Here is a 27673-nt window from a genome sequence, read left to right on the forward strand (position 1 = left end):
TGGGAGGTCTCACTTCGCGACGCGGCTTACGATGTCTAAGACTCTGCGCACCGCTCTTATCAATTATCATTATCGTCTTGAACTCGGCTCCGTTTGCGCCTCTCTGGGCCCTCTCTATCCTTTGTGCCCTCATTGCAGATATGTATCAGAGCCGAACTCTCTACACGCCGAAGTACGAGGCGCGGGTGCGCTGCCGAATCCAGGGCAATTAGAAGGGAGAGGGCGGAACCGGTTTCGCACTATGCGGAGCCGAGAGCGAGCGAGAAGGTTCTTCTTCGACGTGGCAAGTTCCGAGCCCGACAACACACCTCACATTTCTCGCATATATTTAAAGTGGTTTTGTCAAATTGCGATAGCCTTCGTATGGTCGTGCCGCCGTGCTCGTACTAATGGCCCCCTCTACATCGCCTCCGTAGACATTGAAACACTCGCCTCTCGCGAACTAAGAGCCAAGAGAGATCGTCAGTTGCTGCCTCGCCGAGGGAGAGCCGCCGGGGCCGTCGTCGTCATCGTCGTCATCGTCGTCATCGTCAGGTCCCAACGAGCCTAGCGCCGCCGCGTGAAACATAGGGACCAAACCGGTTCGAGTAGTCAGGGTCAGGGCTGGCCGGTTTGGCTGCGATCCGCCATCATCGCCAGCAACCTTCCTCGCCTCGCCCCTCTTCACCACTACTCCACCTTCTCCTTCACCATCGCCTCGCTTCCACTCCTCCACGGACGCTCCCACCACACCGCCGTTTTGTAGCGCACCTGCAGTCCGCTCCGCCTTTAGTCCGCGCCCTTCCCGCCACGTGCGCCTCTCGCGCCGCAACCTCCGCACCAAGCCCCGGCATCCGCATTGCTCTAAAATCTATGCACTATCTTCCTCTCCTCCCGCTCCTGCGGTCCTTCCGCGATCGCGGCGCGTCCTCTTCCTCACACACCTCCGACGATTCCGACGATCCCGACGCGCTGTCCATCCAGCACCACCGCACCAAGGCGAAGGCCTCCTCAGCGCACGCCGCCGTCTCGCCGTCCTCCTCGTCCTCCGCCTCTTCCATCTCCGCCGCTTCGCTTGCATCCTCCACCTCCACCATTCCATCCCCGGACACACCCACTAGCGACCAAGTGCTCGCGGGCGCCGTAGCCTCACTTGAACACTCCTCACCGGCCTCCTCCGCAGAGACAATTGGTCGCAGCCGCAGTGCGTCCTCCCACAGCCTGGAGCATGTGATATACTACTCGACTTCCTCTGGCTCCTCAGGCTCTTCAGCGGTGTCGACGACGTCTGCCGGCGAGGAGGACTTGGAGCAGCTCACCATATCTTCGCGGTCGCCGTCAATCTCGAGATCGCCGACATCTGGCGCCTCCACGCCGACGGAGCGTGAGGTCAAGGAAACTCACCACATTAACATGGACTACGACCCCGTCAGCGGGCGCAAGATGCTCAATGCATACGAGATTATCAGCGAGATCGGCCGAGGCCAGCACGGCAAGGTCAAACTTGGCCGTGACCTCAACACGGGCGACTTTGTGGTGAGTACTCTTAGCTACACACCGCCATGGAGCAGTTCGCTAACTCAGCTAGGCCATCAAAATCATGAATCGAGTCGGGCGGCCACGGTTGGGTCGCCCCGCACACGCCGCAAACACACAAGAGGAAAAAATACGGCGAGAGATTGCGATTCTTAAAAAGTGCGACCACCCCCACATCGTACGGCTGCGCGAGGTGCTCGACGACGTTTCCAACAAAAAGATCTTCCTCGTACTCGAGTACGTCGAGATGGGCGAGATCAAATGGCAGAACGAGGACGGCACGCCGGCGATGAGCATGGAGTATGCACGCGGCATTTTTCGAGACGTCGTACTCGGTCTCGAGTACCTCCACTCGAAAGGTATCATCCATCGCGACATCAAGCCCGCCAACCTGCTCATGAACAAGGACGGCATCACAAAGATCAGTGACTTTGGCGTGAGCTACTCCTCAGGCCTGAGCGGTGAGGACGACGAGCTCGAGCTCGCCAAGACCGCCGGTACACCGGCGTTCTTCGCGCCCGAGTTGTGCTACAACGATCCCGAGCTTCCACGGCCACAAATAACAAACAAAATCGACATCTGGGCGCTGGGCGTGACATTATTCTGCCTCCTCTACGGCCGCTGCCCGTTCACTGCCGACAACGAGTTCGAGCTGTTCAACGTCATTGCCACCGACCCGCTTGTCTTCCCCGATGAACCCGCCATGCCGGACAACGCCAAGGCGCTAATCCGGAACATGCTCGAAAAAGATCCCGAGAAACGCATGTCGATCGGAGAAATCAAACACAACCCGTGGGTGGTAGAAGGCATGACCACCGAGGCCAAAGAGGAGTTCCTTAACCAGGACCTGCTGTCCCGATGATATTACAGGATGATCGCATACTATACTACTATCCCAACACGCTAATGAACGTGTTATAGAGAACGGTGTTTGATATTTTAAATTTGCATTGGTGTTTTCGGTCTGGTATCGGATGGCGGTGAGGGCATTACTACTCGCGTCGCTCCTTCTGTTATGTTTGGGTATATTTTCTCTTTTGTGTGGCACATAAGTTAACTGTTATTTACGTTTACATTTTACGTTGTATTGTCTTCGCATATGCCGTCGCTGCTGCTTTCAGACTGGCTTGTTTGTGTTTTATGTGTATACGACTGTGATGATCAGGATGTCTGTATTAGCTCTTGCTGTGGCGACGTAGGATGTATCAATACCCTCTTATATATGTCTCGAAGACTGGGGAAGGAAGGAGGAGAAAGTAGCCCCGCACGACACGAGCCCCGCTTCGGCGATGTGTTGTCAATATCACGTGCCGTCTCTCTGGGCACCTCGCTTAGAGTCTTCGCCTGCGAACCCACACTCCTTCGCGCCTTTGTTCTTCCGCTCGGCCTTTGCGCTTCCGCTTTCGTGCACGGCGACGACATATTTTAAGAGCATGTCGTGAGCGCTGTCTGTAGGATCGAACCGAACTCCGTGGCTGCGCTATGCGGATAAGTGTCGTTCGTGCGTACCCTCGGTCTCTCCCTGGTCGAACAATGGCGATGTGCTAATCAGAACCCCAGTTGATACCGCCGAGGCCGTCGCGGGATACCCGCTCGAGGGCAGCGTGTTCCTCGACCTCGAGCCCACCGACATGTTCAGCGAGATCTACGTGCAATTCACAGGCGCGTCATTAACCGAACTCCCCTCTCACACCCCCGACGGGCGTCCCGCGATAGTGCAGGGCCGGCGCCTGCTTACTCATACACGAGTGGTGCTGTACAAGTCCTACGACGAGTCGTGTCCCGCGCACGCCACTCCTGGCGCATCCTTCCCGGCCGCGCCGCCCGAGTTTGCGATAGGGCGAAACGAGATCCGGTTTAAGATCGATGTGCCGGTGTTTACGCTCGCGGACCCCGCCAGCGACAGGTTGCTGCGGGATCTGGACTGGGCGATCTGGAGCACGCGACAGCCCCGGTGGCTGCGAAACAACAACCCAACGATGCCGTTGCCACCGTCCGTGCCTCGAGCGGCAGGTTTTCAAATCGAATACTCCGTCGTTGCGGTCGCAACCCGCCCAGGCAAATTCAAATCCAACAAAATGGCGTCAAAAAAAATCAAACTGATACCCGCGCACATCACATTCAACTTTGTCCGGGATTTTATCTTTCAAGTGCCAACCACAATGGTGAAGAAACGCACGGCGTCGGCAAAGTGCGCAAAGTTGCCAGACTCGTACTTCGTTCCTGGCGCGCTTACGCGGGCGACAGGAATCCGCATGCTGATACCGCTTGCGAATGCGATGTATGTCGGCGTGCCCGTGCAGACGGAGCTTATATTCTGCAACACGGGCGAGATCGTGCTTGATGTGCCGTTTGGTATCAACTTGTTTGTCGCCGTGGATGTTGACAGCTTGTCGCGCATCCGAGGGATTTTGGATATCGAGCTGACCTCTGTGAAGGTCGTGCTTAAGTCGAGTATTGAGTCAATGGTCGCGTCGGGACAGACCATGCAGCGTTCGGATAAGCTCACCATCCTCGAACACAAAGTCGTGCCGCGGCAAAAATTAGTACCTTTACTCGACCACGACGACGTGTCGGGCTCCTCGCAACCACGCTACCACATCGACGTGCCGGGTCTCGACTCCCTCGTTGTCTCCTCCGAAGATGCCATCCCAAGCTTCTCCATCGTCGCAATGCGGCACACGCACATCTTCAAAGTCCGCGTGGGCCTCGCGTTCAACGGCGGCTCGGAGAAGGCATTTGACGTGCAGATGGACGTCACCGTGAACTCCAACAACGACTTCGACCTCGACTCGCACTCTGCCATGCCGCCGGCGTACGGCGTGCTCAGCGGGACTACTAGCATGTTTAGTCACCAGATCGAGATTCCCGCATAAGCTTTCGATGCCGGTGTTTGTATTGTGTTTGGATAAGTAATACCTGGGTCGTGCGTTGCATGCATGGCCCCATTTTGGGACGGGGAGTCAATTATTCACGGAGTTCTTTGGAATATATAAGTAGCTTCTCTACTTGTACATTTTATGTGACAATACTACTATCATACATCTCTAGTCATCCAAAACGCCGATAAATTTGACATGCAATGCTAGAAGGGTCGCGGCGGCGGCTTCGGCCCGCCCTTCGCCATCGCGCGCTGCTGCGCTTCCCGAGATTTTTTCTCATTCATCATTTTGATCTCAATCTCCCTTTGCCCCGGCAGTTGTGCCCGCAGCCGCTCCTGTCCCAGTTCGGATGTGACATCAAGTTCCCCTTGTAATACCTCGTCGGCGTCATCATAATCTGGTCCCGAGAACGAATTATAGATTTTGTCCTTGGGCACGACTTTACGCTCCGCGACGAGTTTTGGGGGCGAGATCTTGTTGTTTTCATGTATTTCTTCCATGCGACGGTAGATGCGCTCGAGCGACGGAGAAATTTTGAGCTGCGTGACGTCGAACGGGCCGGTTATGACGTAGCCAGGCTCACGGGCGGTGTTCACAGTGTTGCTTGTGGAGTTGACGAGCACGGGTTTGCGTGTAACCGGCTGGACGCCGGGGGCGGGTGCTTGGTGCGACAGTACGCGGCGACTCTGCTGCTGTTGTGGTCGTTGTCGATGGCCGAGGGCGTCTTGCACCAGCGTGACACCATTGTGCATGCTTTGCGGTGGACGTCGCACGTACACGACTGTCGGCGGGGGACTCTGGTACGTCTGCTTCTGCAAAACGGGCGGAATTGGCGGCATCATCACCGTCCGACCTTGCTGAATCTGCGGCGACGTTGCGTAGCTTTGCGAAGGCTGCGCATGCATAGGCGCGGCTGACGCACTTCGCGCGTCGCCGTATTGTGGTGGATACTGCACCAGCGACTGCGGCGGCATTGTCGACGTGTTAAGACGTGGCGGCTCCATGTATTGCGTGTTGTATGATGCTGATTGCTGTGTTGATATCGCGTTTTGCATGGATGGCGGAAGTGGCGGGGTAATCAGGAACTGTGTAGACTGTGTTGATGTGTGGTTTGCTATCGGTGTCGTGGAGTACATGGTATTATGCATCGTCGGCGGTGCTGGAGTGCTGCTGTAGAGCTTACTGCTCATATGTGGAGGCATCGGCGGTGCAGGTGGAGCCATTGTTCCGTTTGCGTGTCCGTTCATCTGCATGTCGCTCGACATCGTCGTGTGCAACGAGTACATACCGCCACCGCCAATTTGCATCGACTGCATCTGCATCGGCGGCGGCGGCGGCGGCGGTGGTGGTGGTGCCGTGCCATATGGCGCTACATTCATCGCCCCTCCGCCATTTGGCGGCACAAACCCATTCATACTCGTCCCAGGTCGCGGCGTTGAATGGTTCATCGGATATACTGGCGATTGTCCAGGTACGGGAGGCGGAGGTGGTGTCGACTGCGACAGCTGTTGTTGAAGAGGGGTGCCGGGGGTGCTAAATACCACCGGGGAATTTGGAGAAGCGTACGGCTGTACGCTCAGCGGTGGCGCAGGTGGCTGTGGCGCAGGCGTTGCTTGGCCTACCGTGGTTGTAGTCGAATGCTGCGTACCGTAGGCAAAACCACCGAAATGCTCGTTCATCGTGGAGGTCAGTGACGTTGGAGATGTAATACGCGATTGTGAAACGGGGGCAGGTGTATGTCCCATATAACTTCCCGCACCAGCGTGCCCCCCCTGCCCACCAGCAACGGAAATTGCCTGCTGTTGGGGCTGTATTATCGACGCGACGCTCGCACTGCGGGTTTGTCCTTGTCTCTCTGCTGGTGGTAGCGGCGGCGGCACGGGCGCGGGAGTGCCAGGTATCACCGGCCCGCTCCCCGCGAATGCGAAGCGCGTTGCGGTAGCGTTAGACCCTGGCGCGACGAATTGCGGGATACCTGGAGTTGCGGATAAATGTGGCTGTGGTATTGGAAGCTGCTGCTGTTGTTGGTATGGCTGTTGCTGTTGATATTGATTTTGTTGATATTGCTGTTGGTGCTGCTGATCTTGCAACACCGTCATGGCAGGATCCGAATGAAAAGACAACGCAGGCCGTAAATGTGTGGGTCGCGGCGCGGTGATTGGACTTTCCATGTGCACAAATGCTTGCGGACTTGTCGGCGTCGGCGTCGAAAGCTGTGGTACTTGCGTACTATGATTGTGTGTCGGGAACTGTAACGACTCCGCGAGGTCGAATGACAGCTCGAATTTAATCACGCCGACGATGCTATGCAACAGTTAGCGCCAATGAAGTGTAGACGTGTGAGATTTGGATGTGACGTACTCGCCGTTGTTATACAAATTACACGTAACAGCCTGATAACTCATATACAGCGTATTCCGTATACTAACATTCCCGTCACCGATCTCTGCCATACCCCTTAACACCGTATCTTCCGCACGCACTTTGAAAAATACGTTCTCGTCCGCAAATGTCTCGAGCGCCTGCGCAATTGGCATATCTGGCACCGCACGCTCGTCGCCGTACACGGAGAAGTAGAAACTCTCGTCCCAGAACAAGTACTGATTGTCATCCGCCCGGAGTGTCATCTTGAGTTGCGTACCGTAGGAAAGTTCGCAGTACACGCCGTAGTAATGGGGTGGGATGTGCACGTTCTCCTGTGTCGGGTTAGCTAGCATGCGAAAGGGAGGAAGGGGGGAACACGCACGCAACCTGCGAGTTTCAGGCGCAGAACGCCGAGACGCGGACCAGTCATCACGTCGGATAAATCGGAAGAGGGTGAGAGATCTGTAAGTTGGACCCGCAGGGGCAGTTGGGAAGAGGGTATATAGGCGGGCTGGTGGAGGCCGTGGAATACACGGCGTGTTGAAGACCGCGCGTTTCGTGTACGTGCGCCTGCGGAACGGCGGGTAACTGAATGCGTCTGAGATCCAAGCAGATGACCGACCTGATCCTATCCCGCGCTACTGGTGCGTGTTCAAATTGCTAATGCTATTTTAAGTGGTTTAATAGAGGTAGTTTCCGCTCTGCAACTCGTCAATGGACCCTTAAGTCGCGTGCACAACATGCACGGGAAGTTGCTAGCGAAGTTCGCGGCGCAGCTTAGTCTCAGCCTCGCTCAGCCGCACGGCTGTGCACGTGTGGCGCGCGCGATGAGCGGCTCAGGAGTCTGCGTGGCGCAGTTTCTTCACTGCTCAACACCGTCAGTGCCTGGTGAGCGTGTAGCTAGTCTATGCTATGGGTAACTACTTCTTTCTAAATATGCCATTACCTGCACTCGTTTTACATATTTCTATCCCCTCGCCTACCGCCGACTAAAGCAGCTTAAGAAGCTCGTCTTGGTCAAGAACACGACATTTCCACCCATGCGGATCAAGCAGATCACTGCCGTAGACCACAACAAGAAGAAGAAAAAGTTCTTCCGCTTCAACGACCGACTCGAATCAGACTCGCTGCCTATAATCCCTTCCAAACTACTATTCGTGATCGCAAGCACAATCACAACGTTTGTAAGAATCCATGCGATGACGAGGTTTGTTCGGAAATTGCGGTTTTCGTCATCGAGACTCAACTTGCTATCTTCCGTCTCCGCCACAAACTTTGTAAGCGCGCGATGGACGGTCTCGGTGAACTGCTTGTTCACGTCATCCTGCGAGATATCAACTTCCTCGACCTCGACCGCGTCGCCGGCGTCGTTGTGTTTCGCCGCGGCGAGCGAGGGGAGCACTTCAGCCTGGTCCGAGCCCTTCGTGCCCCACGACACGTCATGCCAATTGCAGAACGAGTACACATTCAAAATGTTCACAAAAGTCGGCATAAAAAAAACGTACTGTCCAAAACTGTTCAACATGTGCCACGGATCCAAATACAAAACCGATGATAACCAAAATACGCCGTATGTAGACGCTAGCGCGATAATAATCAAAACTGGCACCGAGTTGAAAATATAATACAGCACAGTCTCGTCAGCCGGTTTAGCAAAGTGCGGAGACTTTAGTGTCTGCACAACCAATATGAACGACACGATCAGGGCGTAGTACTGAATAAGGCCAAATACGAGAATACTGAAGTAGTAGTAGTACCGTGTACCCTTTGGCCTGTTTCCGAGTGCGAGAATAAATGACAACACCACTAACGCGATGTAGAGATAGTCAACTACAACAGCGATAATAGTGTTAATGTTCTCATTCGCAAACGGCGCCGGTGACATCGTTGAATCATCGGTAGGCGTAGCTGCAAGTTCTAAAATAATCGTAGTCGTCAGGTAAAACGCCGCAAGCGAAATCCACGACATGAGAATATTGATAAGATTGTAAAGACCCTGTATGGTGAAGAACAGCAAACGGGGAATACTATGGCCGCTCGTGTACACACGCCCAAAATGAATCAACGCGTAGATAGATGCAGCAAATGATCCGTTGAGCCAACGTCGTCGTTGGGAAATGAACTCTGGCGCACGATCTGGCACATCGGTCTCCGCTCGTGCCGCCTTGACATATGCCAGATGCCACTTCTCTTTTCGCTTGAATGTAACCTCGAAGCAGAGAATCCTATCTTCAGCCAAAAACATGTTTTTTGTAAAAATATTCATGCCGGCAAGACCTTTTGGTCCAAGGCGCTTCGCAAGTGTGACATCGCCATGGAAGTACTGCTGCAACGGCTGTCCCAAAATCGCACGATACCGATATGCCGAGAACGCGCCGGGCAGGACACTGATATACCCAAACGATGACTCAAGCGGCTTGTCAAGAATGTTTGAGATCTTGTACTCGAAATTCTGCGCCGCAACTAACGGATTCAGCAGCAATTTATTGTGCCGCCCCAGCATCGCATGGATCTCGCCACATGCGCCGCCTAATTTCTTGTCGTTGTAGAACGCCTCCCACAGCGCAAGCAAGGACTTTGATCCCGGTTTCGTTCCCGCATCGAGAAGAATGCACACCTCGGGATTCAGCGTCTGTCCGATCGCGTTGAACAGCCACCGATGGGAGTTGATCTTCTTTGCGTTCTTCTGCTTCAAGCAGAAAATCACTTGCACCGGCGGTAGATTGTCGGGATTGTCCTGGAACGGGCGCACGAGCTGCTGATCGGGTGTGACGCAGAACTGTGTCGTGTACTCAAAAATGTGGGCGACCGTCTCGGCACCGTCGATGTCTTTGCGCATGACGATCTCTTGGTATATGCCGATAGTCGCAAGAACGTCGAGAACGTTTTTATCGCACGCTAATATCAAGTTAGACACGCCTGTAACACTTTGCTATTATGACAACATACGATCAAGACCGTCGAAAATGAGGGTGACGACAATCTTCTTCCACGCAGGGCCCCCTTGATTCCAGAACCGCGTTCGCCGCAAATTGCAGATGTCTCGAATGTTTTGCATAACACCATACAGCGTTCGTGCAGTGAGTACCTTATCTTCGTTGTAGTACGTGATCGCAATGAGTAGCTCCGTTTCGCGATTGTACAGCTTCTGTCGCAAAGTGTAGCCATTCGCGACGAAGTCATCGGGGTCGCATGTGGCCGCAGTATCTGCACCATGTTAGCATTCAACCACATCGACAAGATTCGGCAACATACACCGCAGGTGAGTGAACTCTGTCGAACACTCCTGCATGTACTGCTTCTCAATGCCGTTCTGCACAGCCGACGGCACGGCGTACTCGACGCTGAACACGTTCTTGCCCACAAGCTTGACGCGCCGCGTCTTCATACGCTGCAGCCGCTTCGACGCCTCAACTTGTCGACGCTCCCACTCAGCATCATCATGCACACGCCCGCCGGCGGCTTCCACGTCGAGCGCGTGCTCGCCGCCGTACATGGAAGCGTCATCATCATCCGCGGTCGGGAACGGATGAAACACACCCGATTCAGACGCTGTCAGTGGACGCTCATCGTCGGTCGGCGCGATGAAGTCAGTGCCCTCGTAGTCGGAGTCGTCGGAAAGGGCTGGTGTATGGTCATAGTCCGGTCGCAGAGTGTGCAGTGGATAGGTGCCCGCAGTGTTGTCTGTCGACGCGTCGTAGAAGACAGCCGCATCGTCGTGGTCGTCGTGGTCGGCGGCACCGTCACTGAGTCCGACAGGTTGGTACGACATTGCAGTCGGACGCGGTTTGCGAGTGCTGCTGTGATAGAAACCGAATGGCGTACGGGGTGCAGTGGCTATATATAAGTCCAGCTGAGTCGTGACTAGTGCCCCCCTCAACGACGCGCGCGCACGCAAGATCTATTAAGCTTTCTCAGCCCTGCCAAGCCGCACTGCTTGCAGCGCAGCAGCGCCTCATTTTGGGGCTGTGCTGCTCCTCCGCCGCCAAATATAGAGCCCGGAATCACAATCAATGTTATTACACAGTTGTCTTCTACTATACTACTAGTATATCTCGTCCTCGAGAAACTGGTATTCAAAATCAAAGTTCGCCTTTCTCCGCTGTTGCCAAGTGCCCTCAAAGTCAAAATACCTGTACGTGCCCTGTTCGTAGTCATCCGTTATTATCTTCGGCTCCTCGTGTCTCTGGAACCACGTCAAAAACTTCTTGTGGAATCGCCAGCTCTGCTTCTTCAGTTCCTTCGCTGCCAGATACTGTTGATACGTGCCCGGCCGGTAGTAAAATACATAGAAGAGTGTGTCGATGTCGACCTTCTCGTATAACAGCGGGTCGTCAAACACCATCAGCGGCTCTTGAGGGAAATGCGGCGAGCAAGGAAACGGTGTCTTCGGATAGTAGTGCTTTGGTTTCTCCGCATCGGCCGACTCAGGGCAGTGAACCAGCGAAGTCTCTAGCATCTTGCTGATACTTTGCATTGGAGGTGGGCTCTCAAGCCTATTTTTCCCAGCCTCGAATGACGAGACAAGATCTTGCAGACCAGCCGGGAGGTGGAAGACTGAGTCCTCAGATGCAGTCTCATCGGGCACCAGATCCGGCGTGTGATTTCGATCGCCCGTAGAATTGCCGACGGGGATCTTGCTGAGCTCGTGGTCGACATCCTTCAGAGAGAAGTTGTCTGTGGTATCAGATCCTGTATCCTGCGGTGACACGCGCTTACTCAACACCTCGGCCTTCACGTGCTCGATAGCAGGACTCGCTTTCGGTTCCGACGCGTCGCTGTGGGCACTTGGCCAAGTCGCATTGCTCGACATGCTCGCAAACTGCAGTGATGGCGAGGATGCCGCAGACGTAGTTGCTGTTCGAATCAATGTAGGTGTTGAACCCGGTTTATCAGTCTTTGCCCCATTGGTTGGCAACGCTGACGGTGGCGGCGGTAATGGCGCAAGGCCCGGCGTGGCCGCGGCTGCGGCTGCGGCTGCTGAAGCGTACTTCAGGCCTTCGCCTGCCGGACGAGCAGGAACTGGCGCAGGCTTCATGGCGACACCGGCGACTGTAGTAGGACTCGGGGTCACTGCGGCATGGGGTACGACTGGTGACTTGAGCGACACTTTCCGCACGTTCTCGACCTTTTTCGGCACCTCCTTGACTGGCAGTTCTTTCTCCTTTTCCTTCTCTTTGTCCTTCTCCTTCTCCTTCTCCTTCTCCTTCTCCTTCTCCTTTTCTTTCTCCTTCTCTTTTTCCTTGTCTTTCTCCTTCTCGGTCTCATCCAGATTCGATTGTGCGTCGAGCGACGAGGGCGCTTCATTCTCGTTCATGCCCAAGATCTCTTCTTCCTCCTCAAGATTCAATCCGTCGTAAATCGCATCGTCCTCGGCAAAATCGCCATCTTGATTTGACTCAACGTAGTACTTAATATCCTCCTGAATCGAGCTGACTTGCTCAGCTTCAAGATTGCCGTTCTCCAGCAAACGCAGGATAACCTCCAGCTTGCCGATATGCCACTTGTGCCGTTCAATCATCTGCTCGATGCCGAGCACCCGTTCTTGTTTTGCTGTATCCCTCTTGCCGCGCTTGACTGTCGCCGCTAACGACTCCGCTTCGGCTTCGAGCTGCTCAGTCTGACGCTCGAGATCGTCAATCATAGATGTAACAAATTGGCCCATTTGCTGCTTCTCCTTTTCTCGTGGATCCAGTCGCAGTGATGCCGTTAGACCTTCTTTGCTGTAGGCCTTTGTCTTCATTTCCTTTTCGCACGCTTTGAATCGTTCCATTTGCTGCATACAGTTTAGCTCTACCTCATCCACCGTGCGTGTCAGTAGGTGTATACTTACAGTCTCGATCAGCTTTCGTTGCTCTATCAGAGCTTTCTTATCCTTGATGTCATTGCTGCCCATCCACGTCTTGATCTGGTCGCGCAGTCGCTGCAGCTTCTTGATTTCTCGTTTGAGGTCCTGCTACATTTAGCTCTTCGTTCCAGCGCTCACCGTGGGTGCGTGTAGAACCGCAGCACAAAGATCTGGAAACTAACCTGCTCCAGCTTCTCCTTTTGTGATGGATTCGTCGTCATCATGACCTTCTCGTAGACTGCATCGAACGCCTGCACGCCCTCGGCGACCCGTTTGAAAACGCGGTCTATCTCCTGTTGTAGCTTCCGTTGTGCCATTGCTGCTACCTACTCATGAATTCAACAACGCGAGATTGTGACGATAAATATAGAATTGATGTCATTCAATTGCCAAACAGAAAAGTAGTCGCAACTTGTAGTGTCTGCCGTGTATCGGGAGATAGTTGAGTTGTTGGCCGTCTGCCCAAAATCTCGAGGGCATGTTTCGCGGTTAGCTTAGGCGGGCTGCTCGTGCCCACGTCTACGCACTGCTGTACTCACAGCTACCGCGGCCCGAGCGTGTCCTACATCGCCATCTTCATCACCACTTCTGCAAATCTTTGGACAGAATTCGGAACCGAGGATTCGATGCAATATAGGCGATAGAGTTACGGGTGGCTTTGTTGCCTCGATATATTTTTGAAATAGGCGAGCACAAATGGAAGCATGCGTATCCAGACCTGGCACATACATGGCATTGGCAGCGTCTGCAACGCGTCTTGCAGGTAGAACGCGAACAGATTCCGCGTTTGGTCGCGCGGTGCAATGGCGGTGTTTGAATGTTCGAGTTTTACGACCATGGTCGCTTCCACAACTGCGGTTTTGCCGAGGCTACGCCGCCGCTCCGTCAACGCTTGAAGAACGAATCAACGCAATTCCCATGGAGCGGTATCGTAATTTCTGCATTGTCGCTCATGTTGTAAGTATCACCCCTTCTCAATACATATCATATACTTAGTTCATAATCATGTAGGACCATGGCAAATCGACTCTCAGCGACCGCCTCCTCGAGCTCACTGGCACCATTCCCAAAGGCAGTCAAGGTCAATTCCTTGACCGTTTGGATGTCGAACGAGAGCGCGGAATCACAGTCAAGGCGCAGACGTGCTCTATGCTCTATCAATACAATGGTGAGGACTACTTGCTCCACCTTGTCGACACACCGGGTCATGTTGATTTCCGCGCCGAGGTATCGAGAAGTTACGCGTCGTGCGAGGGCGCGTTGTTGCTGGTTGACGCGAGTCAAGGCGTGCAAGCGCAGACAGTCGCGAACTTCTTTCTCGCGTACAGTCTTGGTCTGGAGCTAATACCCGTTATTAATAAGATTGATCTTGACCACGCGAATATCGAGCGCGCGCGCGAACAGATTGAGACCATGTTCGAGCTGGATCCAGAGGGCGCGATTCCCGTATCCGCAAAGCGTGGAACAAATGTGGATAAAATTCTTCCCGCTGTTATAGAACGCATTCCGCCGCCTACAGGAAGACTCGATATGCCACTGCGAAGCCGTCTTGTGGATTCATGGTTTGATACATATCTCGGCGTGGTTCTGCTCATCAATGTCGTTGACGGCACATTGCAAAAAGGCGACCGTGTTTTATCCGCACACTCTCGTAAACGATATGACGTCAAGGAGGTCGGAATTATGCATCCAGACAGAAAATCGATGAACCATTTGAAAGCCGGTCAGGTTGGGTATGCGGTGCTTGGTATGAAGAATATCACTGAGGCGCTCGTGGGCGATACGCTCATGCACCTAAACAAGGAGGTTGAGCCGTTACCTGGTTTTGAAGAGCCGCAGCCTATGGTAAGCGCCTATACACACCTGATGGTAGTATTGTCTCTAACGGTATTTGGCTAGGTGTTCGTTGGAGCGTTTCCTGGTGAAGGAGTGGAATTCGCGACGGTCGAGGAGCGAATTAATCAACTTGTCCTTAACGACCGTAGTGTTCTACTTCAACGCGAGAATTCTAATGCGTTAGGTCAAGGCTGGCGTATTGGCTTCCTCGGTACTCTCCACGCCTCCGTCTTCCAAGACCGACTTCAACAAGAATACGGCGCATCCCTTGTTATCACCGCACCCACAGTGCCCTACAAAGTGATCTGGAAAGACGGCACTGAGTCAATTGTTCGGAATCCGGACGATTTTCCGGATACCTCTATGCGACAGAAGGTACAAGATCTGCAGGAGCCGATGGTGAAGGCGATCATGTCGTTTCCGCAGGAATACATAGGCGACATCATCGAGATCTGTGAAAGCAGCAGAGGAACGCATGTTGATATGACGTTTTTGTCGCATGGTAACCAGGTGCTTTTGCAGTACCTTATTCCAACAGCACATTTGGTGGACGACTTCTTCGGCAGGCTCAAAGGCGCGACTATGGGCTACGCGACGCTAGACTACGAAGACGCGGGGTATCAATCTGCTGATCTCGTGAAGATGCAGCTTCTCGTCAACGGACACAGTGTCGATGCGCTGTCGCAGGTTATGCACCGCAGTCTCGCGGAGCGGACGGGTCGTGAGTGGGTGCAGCGGTTCAAGAAGTTCTTGCGCGCCCAGTTGTTCGAAACGGTTATCCAGGCAGCTATTGGAAATAAAATTCTAGCGCGAGAGACGATTAAAGCTAGACGCAAAGATGTGACGGCGAAGCTTCATGCTGCGGATATTTCGCGACGCCAAAAGCTGCTGCGGAACCAGAAGGCGGGTAAGAAGGCAATGAGGATGATTGGTAGAGTATCCATTCCGCCAGAGGCATGTAATCTGCACTATGAATTTCGTGCGTTCTGAGCTAACCGATAGTATTGCAGGCATACCAAGGCTTCTTGGCTCGAACGGACGCATCAAAATAATTGTACATATTTGACGGCCAGTTATGCGCAACCACGGCAAATGCAAAGTTGGATAGCAAATGGCTTGTATTTGTAATATACCGCAACTATTATTTAACAGAAATATCCCATGCATTATCGTAACTACCATGCTACACCTGTGCGAGCACTACTCATGACGGGCTTCCAAGCCTGTATGCAACCATCGTATCGACCTTGTGAGAATTCGTGCTGAAACTCCGTAGTTTCACCTGCTCGGCGTTCTTGACCTCTTTCGGGTCGCTATCGATCCACTCTGAGGGGACTTGCGCGTCGTCGTCAGCGTAGACGAGTACATTGAAGGTGTAGCGACCTTCGAGGACAGGCAGGAAGGTCACGGATGCGGTGATTTGTCGGATGATGGCTTGGATCTCAACCTGGATCTCTTCGATTGATTTGTCCTTAGTTTGGCTTTGGGCCACGCCGTTGATTCTATGAGGCGAAGATTAGATTTGGAAATGGTGAGTGACAGTAGTGGTACTCACGGTCCGATGTTTTCCTTGTCTCCAGACGCAACGGTGGCGGCAGCCTTCTTTCCTGTCGACTTAAAAACTTCAATATCAAATTGCCAGCGCTCGACGACTTCAGTGGTGTCTTGTGATACAATCGCGACAATGAGTTTTGAGATCTTGCTACCGACCATCCATTCTGTTAGGTCTGAGTTAGCAGGAGTATTCCGCATTATTCAACTCGACGACACGCACTGTTCAACTGGCCCATAATGCGCCGAATATATGCTTTGACATCCTCGTCAATGGTGATAAGCATGTTCAATCCATATTTCTTGACGACCTGGAAATCCTCTGCAGGGTAGATTCCTCGTTGAAATAATATGCTGCGGGTTGGTTAGCTCTGGATCGAGCAGCGTTACTGTCTCGCGGTGCATACCTGTTGATGCTGTATTCTAGAACGCATGCTTAGTAGTGTCACATAAAAATACAGAGAGATCAAGCGTACCAAAAAATTCTGCTACCAGCTTGGAGGACCCTTTGATTGATAGCTTGGACCGAGTTGGCGCCGGAGCTTGGGCTGGAGTGCGCAACTGAGCAGTTGCCGAAGCCATGGTAACGACAACAAGAGCACAGCAATACTTTATTCTGGTGTCGGATCAAGATCGTTGTGATACGAATTAAAGCCTCTACAGTCGCCTGCTTTGCGTCGCCGAGATCGAGAGTGGTTGAAGCGCGCGAGTTAACTGCTATGTTTACTACATTCTTGCATGGGCTTAGCGTTCACGTGACTACACCTTAACGTGCGCCTCCCTCCATGGCTCCGCTCTGGCGTTCGAACGCGACCGCTTGTGCCTGTCCTGATCAGCATCTCTGTGTTTAATTTTTACGACTGAGAAACCATCGGCTGGAGGAATTCCGAGGAACATAGTTACGCGATATACCTGTGAATTTTGACAAATCATGTCCGAAACCAAGAAGATCATGACGTGCTGATCAGCCCGCGCTTGCCCGTCTGGTCTAGCGGATGTCGCGCTGTCAAGGGTCTAGCTTGCGTTAAACGATGAGTAAAGATTAATCAGTATCTGTTCCGTCAAAGTACGTGCCAGACGCCTGCATATCTAAGCCGATTCTCGAGATCTCCGCGGTGTAGTCGACGGATCGCTTGCACTTCGATGGGTGCTTGACCACGGTGATGGCGATGGGAGCGCGGGAGTTTAACTGAGGCGGGTTGCCCGGAACGCGACATGGCGTTTGCGACACAGCCGAAGACGGTGTGAGTTGCGACTCGTGAACTCGCGGTCACAAACTGGCCAGGCGCAGCGAGTCGACGGACGAACCGAATGATGCAGTGTGTGAGCTGTGACTGGGGCGTGAGCAGCGATGACGGAGCTAGACGATAAGGGTCCGCGCTAGTGACGTCAGGCTGCGGTTCGTTATGCCACGCAGCGTCGGGGCTAGGGCTACGCCTACCGCGCTCGGGAGGACGCTGCCGGCGGCCCGGGCGGGTCGTGACTGAGCGGCAGACGGTGCGCTTGGAGGAGCGAGGAGGAGAGGAAGCAGAAGAAGAAGGACGAGCAGAGGAAGGTAAGAGTCGGGCATGCGCAGGGCGCGATATCGGAGCGTTGGCGCTGGGCAGCGTTGAGCGACCCGGCCCCCGGTACGCCACGCCACGCCACGCGCACCGCTTCTTCCCCATAGTCTACCCACCGCGCAACTCTCCGCCGGCACGCCTCTTCTTCTCTTCTTCACCCCCATCGCACTTCCTCTGCCTCGCTCTTCTTCCTCCCTTCCTCGTGCCATTCCCCTCCCCCCTACACCGGCAATATCTGTTCCTCCTCTCTTGCCGCCCCCGTCACTCTTGACGCGGCGCGTACGCCTTACATGTCCAAATGAGTCCTGCTTCTCTGGCTGCCTCCCTCGGCTCTGCCGAATCGGCCTACCATCTCCCCCACTCCGCCTCCGCTACCCCACTACAGTCCCTCCACAATCCCCAGGCCACTCCTCGGACCTTCTCTATGCCCGGCGTCCAGCTCGAGAAGCAGTACATGCCTGCATCGGCGTGTAAGCTCTCGCTCGTGTCGCTTCCGGCGGAGATCCTCAACAACATCTTCGACCACATCGTCGCCGACCGCCATGCCACCCGGCGGCGACAACTACTCCCGCTCGGCCGGACTTGCTCAAAGCTCTGCGATGAGGTCAACAGGTACCTCTACTTTGACATCAAGTTGGATTCGCCGCTTTCCTTCGACAAGCTCGTCTCCACGCTACTCACCTCACCAACAACAATAGCGCCGCTCGTGCACTCGTTCTCCTACACAGCCCCGGGGGAGTTCACTCCGAGAGCACCGTCGGGATATCTTCCAAGCGATCTCACACCGGTGCTGACACATCTGCCAACAATTCTCCATCTATGTCCTAATATGGAGAATCTATCCCTCGACAACCTCAATGACATCACGCTCAAGGACTGGGAGCATCTGTTTCCAACCTCTGCAGTCGCGCTGCGACGCATCCGCCGTTTCACCTGGTCCTACTACTCCGGCTGGCGACGAGGCCGAAATTTCTCGCGAGTTTGGTTCAAAGTCCTCTCGCGATTTACAGCGCTTACTCAGCTGAGACTGGCGAATTGTGTGATCGACCCGGAGGCGATGGACGATACACCTCATGGATCTTTTTTTGGAGTGACACACCTAATATTGGAGAATATCTGCTGGTCGATGCAGGACATGGATATGATTGCTGCGCTTCTGCCGAATGTACACTTCCTTGATTTGAAGACGATTAAGGTGTTTCCTTACCCGAATACGCCGTATCACCCGCTCCCGCCAATGTTCAAGCGGTTGCGGTCACTCATCGTTGATTGTCCGACACGCATTCTCTCGCCGAATCATCACATATGCGCATTCCTGGAGCCCTCGCTCAAGACGAGTCTCGAGTATCTTTCGGTTACTGGTGGATGTTCGCTTTGTCCCCTGTTTTTCAAAGGCATGCGGATAGGATATCTTTCCGTGCGCCTCTCACAGCTGCGAATCTGCAATGGCTTTGAATCAGCACGTGAGCTCAACGATGCGGTTATCGAAAACATCAGGAATCAGTCGGACATCAAGCGCGTCGTGATCGAGGCTCCGAGTCTTGCTGTGGTGGACAAGAACAACGTGAACCACGGCGGAATGACTGATATCGGTCGGCGGGGCCACTGGATTCTCGCAGACGTCGACATGCGCGACAAGAGTGAGATCGCAGCGCAGTCTAGTAGTTCCAGGCGTCAGTCTTCCGTGAGCTCAACACTGGCCGATTTCCCCGATACGCAGATCGACAATTCGGCCCTTGCACCGGCATATAATGCAAATGGAAAACGTGTGCAGATTGTCGGCATCAGCGAGGATCGTATTCTCGAACTGGAGGCGATATATCGACAGTGCATGGCAGCAGCGCGCTCCTAGACTTCGACACATTCGCCACACTATTTACTGATTTATAATATGGTGCTATAAAAGCTTTGGATTTGATTTACCTACCTGTTCCTCATTTCTATAATATTTCTATAATTATTTCATTATTTGTACTATGGCCATTTGCTTGGAGTATTTGTAAAAATAACCGGTCTTTGTTTTATCGTTGTGTTTCTGCATTGTTGACTCCAGGTGGCTGGTACTTGGATACGACACTCTTTTCTTTGAACAGCCGAGGCTTGGGATACGTGGGAGCTGGCAGTCTGGATTTGAACTACCTGGTAAGGGAGTGTGGGCTGTATATATTCCGGCGAATTTGTGCGTTCGAGCTAATATTTGGTTTTCACATTTTGCCAGCACCTAGATGCTTCCAAGTCATGACGTGGATGCAGCCTCTACGGGAGAGAAAGTCTGCGGCTGCCTGAACGACATCTGTTGAAGGTGGACGCCGTTCGAGGCCGTTGTTTACTTTGAGTGCTAGTCGATATAGTCAGCCGAATCACAGACCGTTAATTCGCTTGGCTCGCTTGGGTAAGTCCATAAGCGCTGTGACTGACCAACGGTCTCTCGTGTCGCGCGCGACTCTGTGTCGCACCGGCCCTGGATTTCCAACACTGCGTTTTGCGCACGATACGACTGGCCAGTTTTGAGGCGCGACATCAGCATTGAAATGCTTTGATATATCTGCTTCTCTGCAAGGTAGCATGCTAGCTAGCATTGCGTTGTCTTTCATCGCTCGTGCAACGGCGACGATGACATTATCGTCATCCCTCGTATACCGTACTGCAGATGAACCCCTCCACCAGCTCACAGAGACCTCGGGCACTGAGCCCCCGTTAAACTTTGCCAAGAGCGTCTGCACTCGGTGCGCTCGGTACTCGACGCAATTTCAGGCAAACTCTCGACAAGACGCCCTGGCCGGGCATTTTAACGTGCTGATGAGCATCCTTAACAGGTAGCGGCTCCTCAAGACTGAGGAGAGGCGGATATGCTGTGGCCGCAGGTATGGGACGATGCTGACCGATCTTCAGACGCGAACGCCAAAGCTCTAACAAACCTCTGGATTCCGAGATATCTCACAGAATCACAAGAAGGCGTTGGCTCCTGCGCGTCCGAGCTGAACGCCAACCCCTCTCAACCTCACGGACTAACCGACTTAGACTTAAAAGGATTTTGTACGAAATATGATCGGCGCGGCACTGTCGTTGGGGGCACGGGGCTGTAACAGTTGGAGTTCTCCGATGCCGAGCGAGCAGGGTGGCTTGGAAGGAGGATGTGCAAGGTGGAGATATCCCATCAGGCGCAAGCGGCAGCAGCTGCCTATTTCCTCGGGAAGTTGTCGTACAGACGCAGAGCAGTCTGTACGGCCTCCGACTACTGTAGATATCTACCCTTTGCTTGGAAACGACAGCCGTTATATATAGAGCGAGTTGATCAGCGAATGTTGCTGGCAAGTCCGAGCAGATTAGACTCTGTAGATTTTATCTTCTCGGCGCTTGAGATGAGCATCCGTTAATGCCACTATCAACGTTCATCAGCCAGGACTGAACAAGTTGACTACTCTTCTTGAGCTAATCAACCGTGTTCTATACGGCAACCGCGCATATTTCCGCGCAATGAAGCAATTCAAGTTTCCGACCAGCAAACCCGACCTTACGGCGGTGGCCCAGTACCTCTCCACTGGCACCGCGAAGTCGATCGTGGTCATGGTTGGCGCAGGCATCTCGACTGCCGCCGGAATTCCAGATTTCAGATCACCAAAGACGGGCTTATATCACAATCTATCTCGGTTGAATTTGCCATATGCTGAGGCCGTTTTCGATATCGACTACTTCAGGCGGAAGCCCGAGGCATTCTACATGCTCGCGCAGGAGTTGTATCCAGGGAAATTCCGGCCGACCATGTTCCACTCGTTTTTGAAGTTGCTTGAGGATCGCGGGGTGTTGAGAAGAGTGTATACCCAGAACATTGACACGCTAGAAGAGATCGCGGGGGTTTCGCCAGAGAAGGTGGTTTACGCACATGGCTCGTTTGCGACGAATCACTGTATTGATTGTCACAAGGAAATGAGTAAGGTCGATATTGAAGCGTTTATGAAAAAGGACGATATTCCCAAGTGCTCGCGCTGCGGCGGCTACGTGAAGCCCGATATCGGTATGCTATCGACAAGACATGGCGGTGACCTTGATGTACGCTAACCTGTCCTTCTAGTATTTTTCGGTGAAAACCTGCCCGCTCGATTTTTCAAGCTTCTCCCCGGCGACCTCGACGCCGCGGATCTCGTCATCGTTGCTGGCACAAGTCTACAGGTCCACCCCTTCGCGAGCTTACCCTCACAAGTCTCATGCCCTCGTGTGCTCTTCAATCTCGAGTCAGTCGGCGACTTTGGACGCCGCAAGACTGATGTGATCAAGCTCGGTCCGTGCGACGAGGGGATTGAGCAACTTGTGGAACTCTGCAAGTGGGATAAACAGCTCAAGGACCTGTGGACGAAGACGGCAAAGACCGCAAACGTAGCGGAGGAAGAGGATGCGGCGTCAGCATCGCAGAAGAAGATACTTAAAGCACTTGCGACCACAGCTGCGGCAAATGCTGAAGATGCATCAGCGTCAAAAGAAGAGTCGTCGGCGGAGGAGGGCAGCGAGGAGGAGGACGAGAGCCTGGCACAGGACGACCTCGATGAGGTACAGCAAGCCATAGAGGCGTTCAACGAATTGGAAATCGCTGTTGCATCAGAGGATGCCACGGCCAGCAAATCAGAAAGCGCAGTAGAGAAGGCGAAGGTGTAGAGATCATACAGACGCAATGCTACGAACGATACGAGATACCCAAATAGAGCAGACCAAATGATGAGGACACCGCCGATGTCCCCAGCTCCAGCGTTGTGCCCTGAAAACGCCAGCCCCTGAAACTGCCATTTATGCCCGTTTTGGGTCAAAGTTCAGCATAACCAAGCTGCTATTGCACACTTGGCGTCTTAAATACAATGCGCTGTGCCGGGACCTGACTACTTGCGTGGACTTGCTGAGCAGTCCACGCAACCGCCCTGCTTCTTCAATCTGCATCACCTCTGATCCTGCCCGTTCGTTATTAGCATAGAGGATTCGGTATATCTTCTCTTAGTTGCTGATTTGTGGCTTGAGGATCTTGAGTTCCGTGTTTCTGGTGTGTATACGCTGCTGTTACTTCTATTCTTGGTGTTGTCCACTCTCCTAACAACGAAGCAGTTGCTGTATATTGCCCTTATGTGTGCTTGATCAGTGCGCGGATCATTAAGCTGTACGTACTCTGTGGGGTTGTTCACGCGGCATTTCTAATTGCGTTCTTGAGCAGCAAGAGGAACCTCAATTGTCCCTCCTAGGCCCTGTGGCGCCTGCCCTGTTCGGTACCTACTGGCGTCCATGATCCTTCGCCCCGCAATGCTTCCACACACCTCCACTTTCTGGCGCGTGATACTATTACTAGCTGTGCTGCTGGTAGAATCCACCGTCGGCGGCACAGCGTTGCACCCGCGAAGTCACATTTTGCCACGGGAGTACTCAGAGCGTGACTACTACGCCATCGAGCTTGTCTGGCCCGAGCAGTACAACGACGACTCGCTCGCCATGCGGATAGCAAAATTTGCGAGCGACAATCAGCTACGATTTGAGGAACCGGTGGGCTCGTTGAAGGATATTTATTTATTTTCCGCTCCGAAATCCGTCAGCGTGCAAGAATCGTCGTTGCGCAGACGGAGTATAGACGATGATGCGCAGCCGATACAATATTTCGAGAAAATGACACTGAAAAAACTGCACAAGCGTGGCCCGATTCCGGATGATCGTCCACCGCCAGTTGATTCATCGCTCTTGCCGCTGCGGGAACTCGAGGACATTCTTGAAATCCATGATCCCGAGTTTGAGAAGCAATGGCATCTGATGAATCCTATGCAGCGCGGACACGATGTGAACGTATCTGGCGTTTGGTTGCAGAGTGAGTTTTAGGTGCTGAGTGTGCAGTTTGTGTATGGCTGTTGATGGGTCGTATAGACATCACCGGAGTCGGTATCGTGACGGCAATTGTGGACGACGGCCTTGACTTTGACAGTGAGGATTTGCATGACAGCTTCGTGAGTACGTCGGCGACTAACTGATTGTATTTGTATTAACACAAAGCAGTTCGCAAAGGGCTCGTACGACTTCAACGACCAGAACCCGCTTCCCAAACCGCGCCTCTCTGACGACCGTCACGGTACCCGCTGCGCTGGCGAAATCGCTGCTGTCAAGAACGATGTCTGCGGCATCGGCGTCGCATATAACTCCAAAGTCGCAGGTATACGGATCCTATCCAAAGAAATCACTGACGCCGACGAAGCTATCGCGCTCAACTACGCTATGCAAGATAACCACATCTACTCCTGCAGCTGGGGTCCTGCGGACGACGGGCAGACTATGGAGGCGCCGGGAGAATTGATTAAACGAGCGTTTATTAATGGCGTGGAAAATGGGCGCGGGGGTTTGGGCAGTATATACGTTTTTGCATCGGGAAATGGAGCGCAGAATGGGGATAATTGCAATTTCGACGGGTACACAAACAGTATTTATTCGATCACGGTTGGGGCCATTGACAGAAAGGGATTGCATCCGTATTATGCTGAGGATTGCTCGGCACAGTTGATTGTCACGTATTCTTCTGGCAGTGGTGACCATATTCACACGACCGACGTCGGCGAGCGCGCGTGTACCGATCAGCACGGGGGTACCTCCGCAGCTGCGCCGCTTGCTGCCGGCATTTTCTCGCTTGTGCTGTCAGTTCGCCCCGAGCTCACGTGGCGCGATATGCAATACCTTGCGATGGACACGGCGATCCCAGTCACCAACGGCGATGCAAACGTGCAAACCACCTCCATTGGGAAGAAGTTCTCGCACCGGTACGGTTACGGCAAAATTGACACCTATGCCATCGTCGAGGCAGCGAAGACGTGGGAACTTGTGCGACCGCAGTCGTGGTATCAATCGCCGCCAATGGTCGTCAAGCAAGATATTCCCTCTGGTACTGACGGCCTGTCTTCTACGATCAATGTATCTGAGGATGATATGGCAGCTGCGAACCAGGCGCGATTAGAACATGTACAGGTGACTGTGAACATTATACACCGACGACGTGGAGATATCGGCGTGCAGCTGGAAAGCCCAGCTGGCGTCATTTCATACCTCGCTGTCGCCCGAATCTATGATCAGGATAAGGAAGGCATGAAGAACTGGACCTTCATGAGCGTGGCGCACTGGGGCGAGCTCGGTGTCGGCGCGTGGAAGCTCACGGTGTTGGATACCATCAACCCTGATTTCACTGGTAAACTGATGGACTGGTCGATTAAACTATGGGGCGAATCCATCGATGCGACAAAGGCATCGCCAGTCCCTCTTGAACCGCTACCTACTGAGACCGAGCCACCGGTGACGACGGAAACAGCGGACCCGGAGGCCAGCGCAACGGAGTCGCCCGTGTCTGGAGGCGAGACTGATGATTCGTACTTTAAGTACATCCCCACCTTCGGCATGGCGAGCGACAAAGTGTTCTGGGTCTACGGCGCAGGTTTACTCATCATCCTCTTCATCGTACTCGTAATCACGTTCTTCTGCATGCACCGTCGCCGGCGCAACCGTCTAAGTCGTGGCATGAACGGTGAAGAATATGAATTTTCGATTCTCCGGAATCCAGGAGACTCCGGTAGCGGTGGCGGTAGCAGCGGCCTCGGTGGGGGCCGCGGCGGTCGGGGAGGACGGCGGAAAGCACGAGACTTATATGATGCGTTCGAGAATATCGACGAGGACGACGCGTTCGCGGTTGAGGATTTACTGTCGGAAGCTGAGGATGAGGAGGACGAGGATGATGATATGTACGCGAACGATGTAGCTGTTGCGCGGGCCGCGGGGGCCAAGTTGGAGCAACAGCATGCCGCAGCGGCAGTGACAAGCGACACTACGATCGTCGAGGACGAACATAACACGACTACTACAGACAACGTCGTTAAGGCGACGAGCCCGACGCCGGCCGCGCTCGAGCCAAGAACGGCGATGGTGGAGCCGGACGTATTGCATGAGGACGAACGAGCACAGTTATTGGATCTCGATGTGCGCGGCAGGAGCTGCTCGATCCAAACGTAAAAAGGGCATGAGGTGTGGCATGAGGATGCACAGACGGATGGGCGCCGAACACAAACGCACAGCCGGACGACTCGCTGACAGGTGGCGAGAGGTGGTGGAGGTGGGGGGGTATATTACAGTATTGTAGGTTACGCAAAACGAGAGATTAGTTACGACAGTAGTTGTAAATAGAGCATTATCAGTGTATGTGTATATCTGTACCGATGCTAGAAGAAAATGCTAGTAGAAAGAAACGAGTAAGGCGTTTAAGCTGTTCATGCCGAATAATTCGTGACGCACAGCTTGGCGCATTTGCTCGTCCACGCGCTGTCGTTCGATTTCGTCTTGTGTTAGTTCGTGGGAGAGAGCTGGGGTAGATTCGACGGTGTCATCGTAGCGTGCTGTGGAACCGACCTCGAGAACACGGAGTTTCCCATCAACGAGGATAGAGGCGGCGACGGATGAGATGGAAGACCCGGAGTGTGTAAGGATTTGTGTGATCATCATTGGTTCGTCGACCTCAGTTCTAGGCAAGGATGATGGTCTGTCGAAATTGTCACCATCGCCGCTGGAGGTGATGCTGGTCTTCCCGCTGTTGTCATACAGCTCGCGCACGCAAGCCCCGTCCATCGCTGTATCAAAGCACCGAATCGCGCCGTCCGCAGAGCCAGCCATCACAAGCTCACCTGACCACGCGGGCTGACTCAAACACAGCAATGAAGAACGCGCCGCCGTGTACCGATTGATCCACGTTTTCCTACCCTGCTGCTCATTCGACGACGCGTACATTTCTATCGTTCCGCGGCCGTTATACTCCCCAGCTGCGACTACCCCGCGACCTTCCGGAAGGGAAAGAAGACTGCAGAGTGAGTGCGCGCCGGAATATGTTGAGCTTAGAATAGTGGCCAAGTTGCGTTTGTCAAAGGTAAGGATTGACGGAAAGCGGCCCGAGAGGGAGATTGTGGTTGAGGAGAAACTTGAGGAGAGGAGGGCGAGCGGGTAGCCTGGTACAGAGACCATGGGGGTCGACGACGATAAGGAGGGAATACGGGAGTCTATCCAGTGAAGCCCGGTGTGGGATGCAGCGTAGACACTGGTTGGCGCGTCGGTTTGTGGGTCGACAGCGAGAGCGGTGACGGAGCGGTCGAGCGTAGTCTGCGATATCGGGCGGAACGTGGTCGCATCCTACATTGGTTCAGCAAACAGTGTGCCACATAGGATGTCGTAGGGTCTTACCCATTCTTGTAGGACGTTATCCCCGGAAATCCACACTCTATTCCCGTGCACCTTGACACAACTCACACTCGCTCTCTCAAGATACTTATTCCTATTCTGCGCGACGCTGGTCGCGGTCGCACTGCGAACGTTGAATAACTGCACGGTACCGTTATCTGCTGTGCCGATGACTAAATCCGCGTTCTGTGGTAATCCGTCAATCGCGAATAGGGAGTAGTCTTCTCGTGGCTGCACGCGCCAACGTGGATCTGACTTCGCGGAGGACGGCTCCATGAGAGTCTGAGCGGGACGGGGTGATGGTTGATACGCGCTTCCTCTCTCGAGCACCGCATGCTCAGAAGTATCCCCATCTGTAATCTCCCGCTGTGAAAATTTGCACCGCAACTTCACCGGCGCGTTCAAGAACGAATACCGCCGCACGTAGTCCTCGGCATCCGAATAAACCTGCGATTGTGTGAGGTTTTGCCATATTGCTGGAGTCACGGCAATCGCTTTCACGTAGCGAGATACGTGAAAGAGTGTAAATAGATCGCTTGGTGGCAAGAATTGGCAGATCAAGACGAGAAGCTCGGATGGGAGGGTAGTGAGTTGCAGGTGGCCGTTGTCACTGTCAAGGACAGCGCACGACGACGGAGCATTATTGGTTGTATGTGGCGAGCATACTGTGTTCTGTGCTTCCATATTCGCGTGTGGGTCTATACACTTTGCGGGCCATACGCCGCGGGCACTTGCTTATGTCGTTCGTTCGCTTTGAGGGTCGAAGGAAGAGGTAGCTTATCGGGCATGTACGAAGGTTGGGAGGATTGTGAAGCCGCGCGGGGTTATCGGGACGGGATGAATGATGGGGCTTGTGTTTGCCACTCTACATTGTGTAGTTCGCGCATATCAGTAGT

General features: G+C 53.7%; 12 protein-coding genes across 12 annotated transcripts; 7 read left to right on the top strand and 5 right to left on the bottom strand.

Moving 5' to 3' along the window:
- The first annotated feature begins 667 nt into the window (after positions 1-667).
- On the top strand, positions 668-2789 carry V1518DRAFT_387618 (kinase-like domain-containing protein). The gene is made up of 2 exons (XM_066901718.1): positions 668-1515; positions 1568-2789. The coding sequence occupies exons 1-2, from the start codon at positions 853-855 to the stop codon at positions 2375-2377; spliced, it is 1473 nt and encodes a 490-aa protein (XP_066757527.1). The 5' UTR covers positions 668-852; the 3' UTR covers positions 2378-2789.
- Positions 2783-4576, top strand: V1518DRAFT_422289 (uncharacterized protein). Its single transcript, XM_066905426.1, has 2 exons — positions 2783-3016; positions 3076-4576. The coding sequence occupies exons 1-2, from the start codon at positions 2998-3000 to the stop codon at positions 4389-4391; spliced, it is 1335 nt and encodes a 444-aa protein (XP_066757528.1). The 5' UTR covers positions 2783-2997; the 3' UTR covers positions 4392-4576.
- V1518DRAFT_422290 (uncharacterized protein) lies at positions 4488-7165 on the bottom strand. The gene is made up of 2 exons (XM_066905427.1): positions 6759-7165; positions 4488-6701 (listed from the first exon to the last, which is right to left on the bottom strand). Exons 1-2 carry the CDS (start codon positions 7112-7114, stop codon positions 4601-4603), a joined length of 2457 nt encoding a protein of 818 aa, XP_066757529.1. The 5' UTR covers positions 7115-7165; the 3' UTR covers positions 4488-4600.
- A 507-nt stretch (positions 7166-7672) lies between these two features.
- V1518DRAFT_422292 (chitin synthase-domain-containing protein) lies at positions 7673-10626 on the bottom strand. Its single transcript, XM_066905428.1, has 3 exons — positions 10017-10626; positions 9711-9968; positions 7673-9659 (listed from the first exon to the last, which is right to left on the bottom strand). The coding sequence occupies exons 1-3, from the start codon at positions 10531-10533 to the stop codon at positions 7741-7743; spliced, it is 2694 nt and encodes an 897-aa protein (XP_066757530.1). The 5' UTR covers positions 10534-10626; the 3' UTR covers positions 7673-7740.
- A 127-nt stretch (positions 10627-10753) lies between these two features.
- On the bottom strand, positions 10754-13096 carry V1518DRAFT_422295 (Not1 N-terminal domain, CCR4-Not complex component-domain-containing protein). Its single transcript, XM_066905429.1, has 3 exons — positions 12792-13096; positions 12595-12714; positions 10754-12537 (listed from the first exon to the last, which is right to left on the bottom strand). The coding sequence occupies exons 1-3, from the start codon at positions 12924-12926 to the stop codon at positions 10807-10809; spliced, it is 1986 nt and encodes a 661-aa protein (XP_066757531.1). The 5' UTR covers positions 12927-13096; the 3' UTR covers positions 10754-10806.
- An 18-nt stretch (positions 13097-13114) lies between these two features.
- Positions 13115-15620, top strand: V1518DRAFT_422297 (uncharacterized protein). The gene is made up of 4 exons (XM_066905430.1): positions 13115-13566; positions 13621-14454; positions 14509-15399; positions 15456-15620. The coding sequence occupies exons 1-4, from the start codon at positions 13306-13308 to the stop codon at positions 15495-15497; spliced, it is 2028 nt and encodes a 675-aa protein (XP_066757532.1). The 5' UTR covers positions 13115-13305; the 3' UTR covers positions 15498-15620.
- V1518DRAFT_422302 (DNA-binding protein) lies at positions 15559-16685 on the bottom strand. The gene is made up of 5 exons (XM_066905431.1): positions 16473-16685; positions 16404-16419; positions 16220-16350; positions 16001-16163; positions 15559-15947 (listed from the first exon to the last, which is right to left on the bottom strand). Exons 1-5 carry the CDS (start codon positions 16576-16578, stop codon positions 15650-15652), a joined length of 714 nt encoding a protein of 237 aa, XP_066757533.1. The 5' UTR covers positions 16579-16685; the 3' UTR covers positions 15559-15649.
- Positions 16686-18012: 1327 nt separating this feature from the next.
- Positions 18013-19410, top strand: V1518DRAFT_377307 (uncharacterized protein; the record flags this gene model as incomplete). The annotated part of the gene is made up of 1 exon (XM_066901573.1): positions 18013-19410. One exon carries the CDS (start codon positions 18013-18015, stop codon positions 19408-19410), a length of 1398 nt encoding a protein of 465 aa, XP_066757534.1.
- Positions 19411-19895: 485 nt separating this feature from the next.
- Positions 19896-20495, top strand: V1518DRAFT_422316 (uncharacterized protein). The gene has a single exon (XM_066905432.1). The coding sequence runs from the start codon at positions 20124-20126 to the stop codon at positions 20376-20378; it is 255 nt and encodes an 84-aa protein (XP_066757535.1). The 5' UTR covers positions 19896-20123; the 3' UTR covers positions 20379-20495.
- A 404-nt stretch (positions 20496-20899) lies between these two features.
- Positions 20900-22270, top strand: V1518DRAFT_422317 (DHS-like NAD/FAD-binding domain-containing protein). Its single transcript, XM_066905433.1, has 2 exons — positions 20900-21573; positions 21631-22270. Exons 1-2 carry the CDS (start codon positions 21036-21038, stop codon positions 22206-22208), a joined length of 1116 nt encoding a protein of 371 aa, XP_066757536.1. The 5' UTR covers positions 20900-21035; the 3' UTR covers positions 22209-22270.
- A 167-nt stretch (positions 22271-22437) lies between these two features.
- Positions 22438-25802, top strand: V1518DRAFT_422319 (peptidase S8/S53 domain-containing protein). Its single transcript, XM_066905434.1, has 5 exons — positions 22438-22584; positions 22647-22698; positions 22753-23391; positions 23448-23527; positions 23577-25802. The coding sequence occupies exons 3-5, from the start codon at positions 22821-22823 to the stop codon at positions 25563-25565; spliced, it is 2640 nt and encodes an 879-aa protein (XP_066757537.1). The 5' UTR covers positions 22438-22584; positions 22647-22698; positions 22753-22820; the 3' UTR covers positions 25566-25802.
- V1518DRAFT_422322 (uncharacterized protein) lies at positions 25661-27556 on the bottom strand. Its single transcript, XM_066905435.1, has 2 exons — positions 26781-27556; positions 25661-26729 (listed from the first exon to the last, which is right to left on the bottom strand). Exons 1-2 carry the CDS (start codon positions 27459-27461, stop codon positions 25785-25787), a joined length of 1626 nt encoding a protein of 541 aa, XP_066757538.1. The 5' UTR covers positions 27462-27556; the 3' UTR covers positions 25661-25784.
- Positions 27557-27673: the final 117 nt, after the last annotated feature.

This window comes from Limtongia smithiae, assembly GCF_038497785.1.
Source record: "Limtongia smithiae strain NRRL Y-17922 unplaced genomic scaffold V1518scaffold_13, whole genome shotgun sequence".
Classification (NCBI taxonomy): Eukaryota; Fungi; Ascomycota; class Lipomycetes; order Lipomycetales; family Lipomycetaceae; genus Limtongia; species Limtongia smithiae.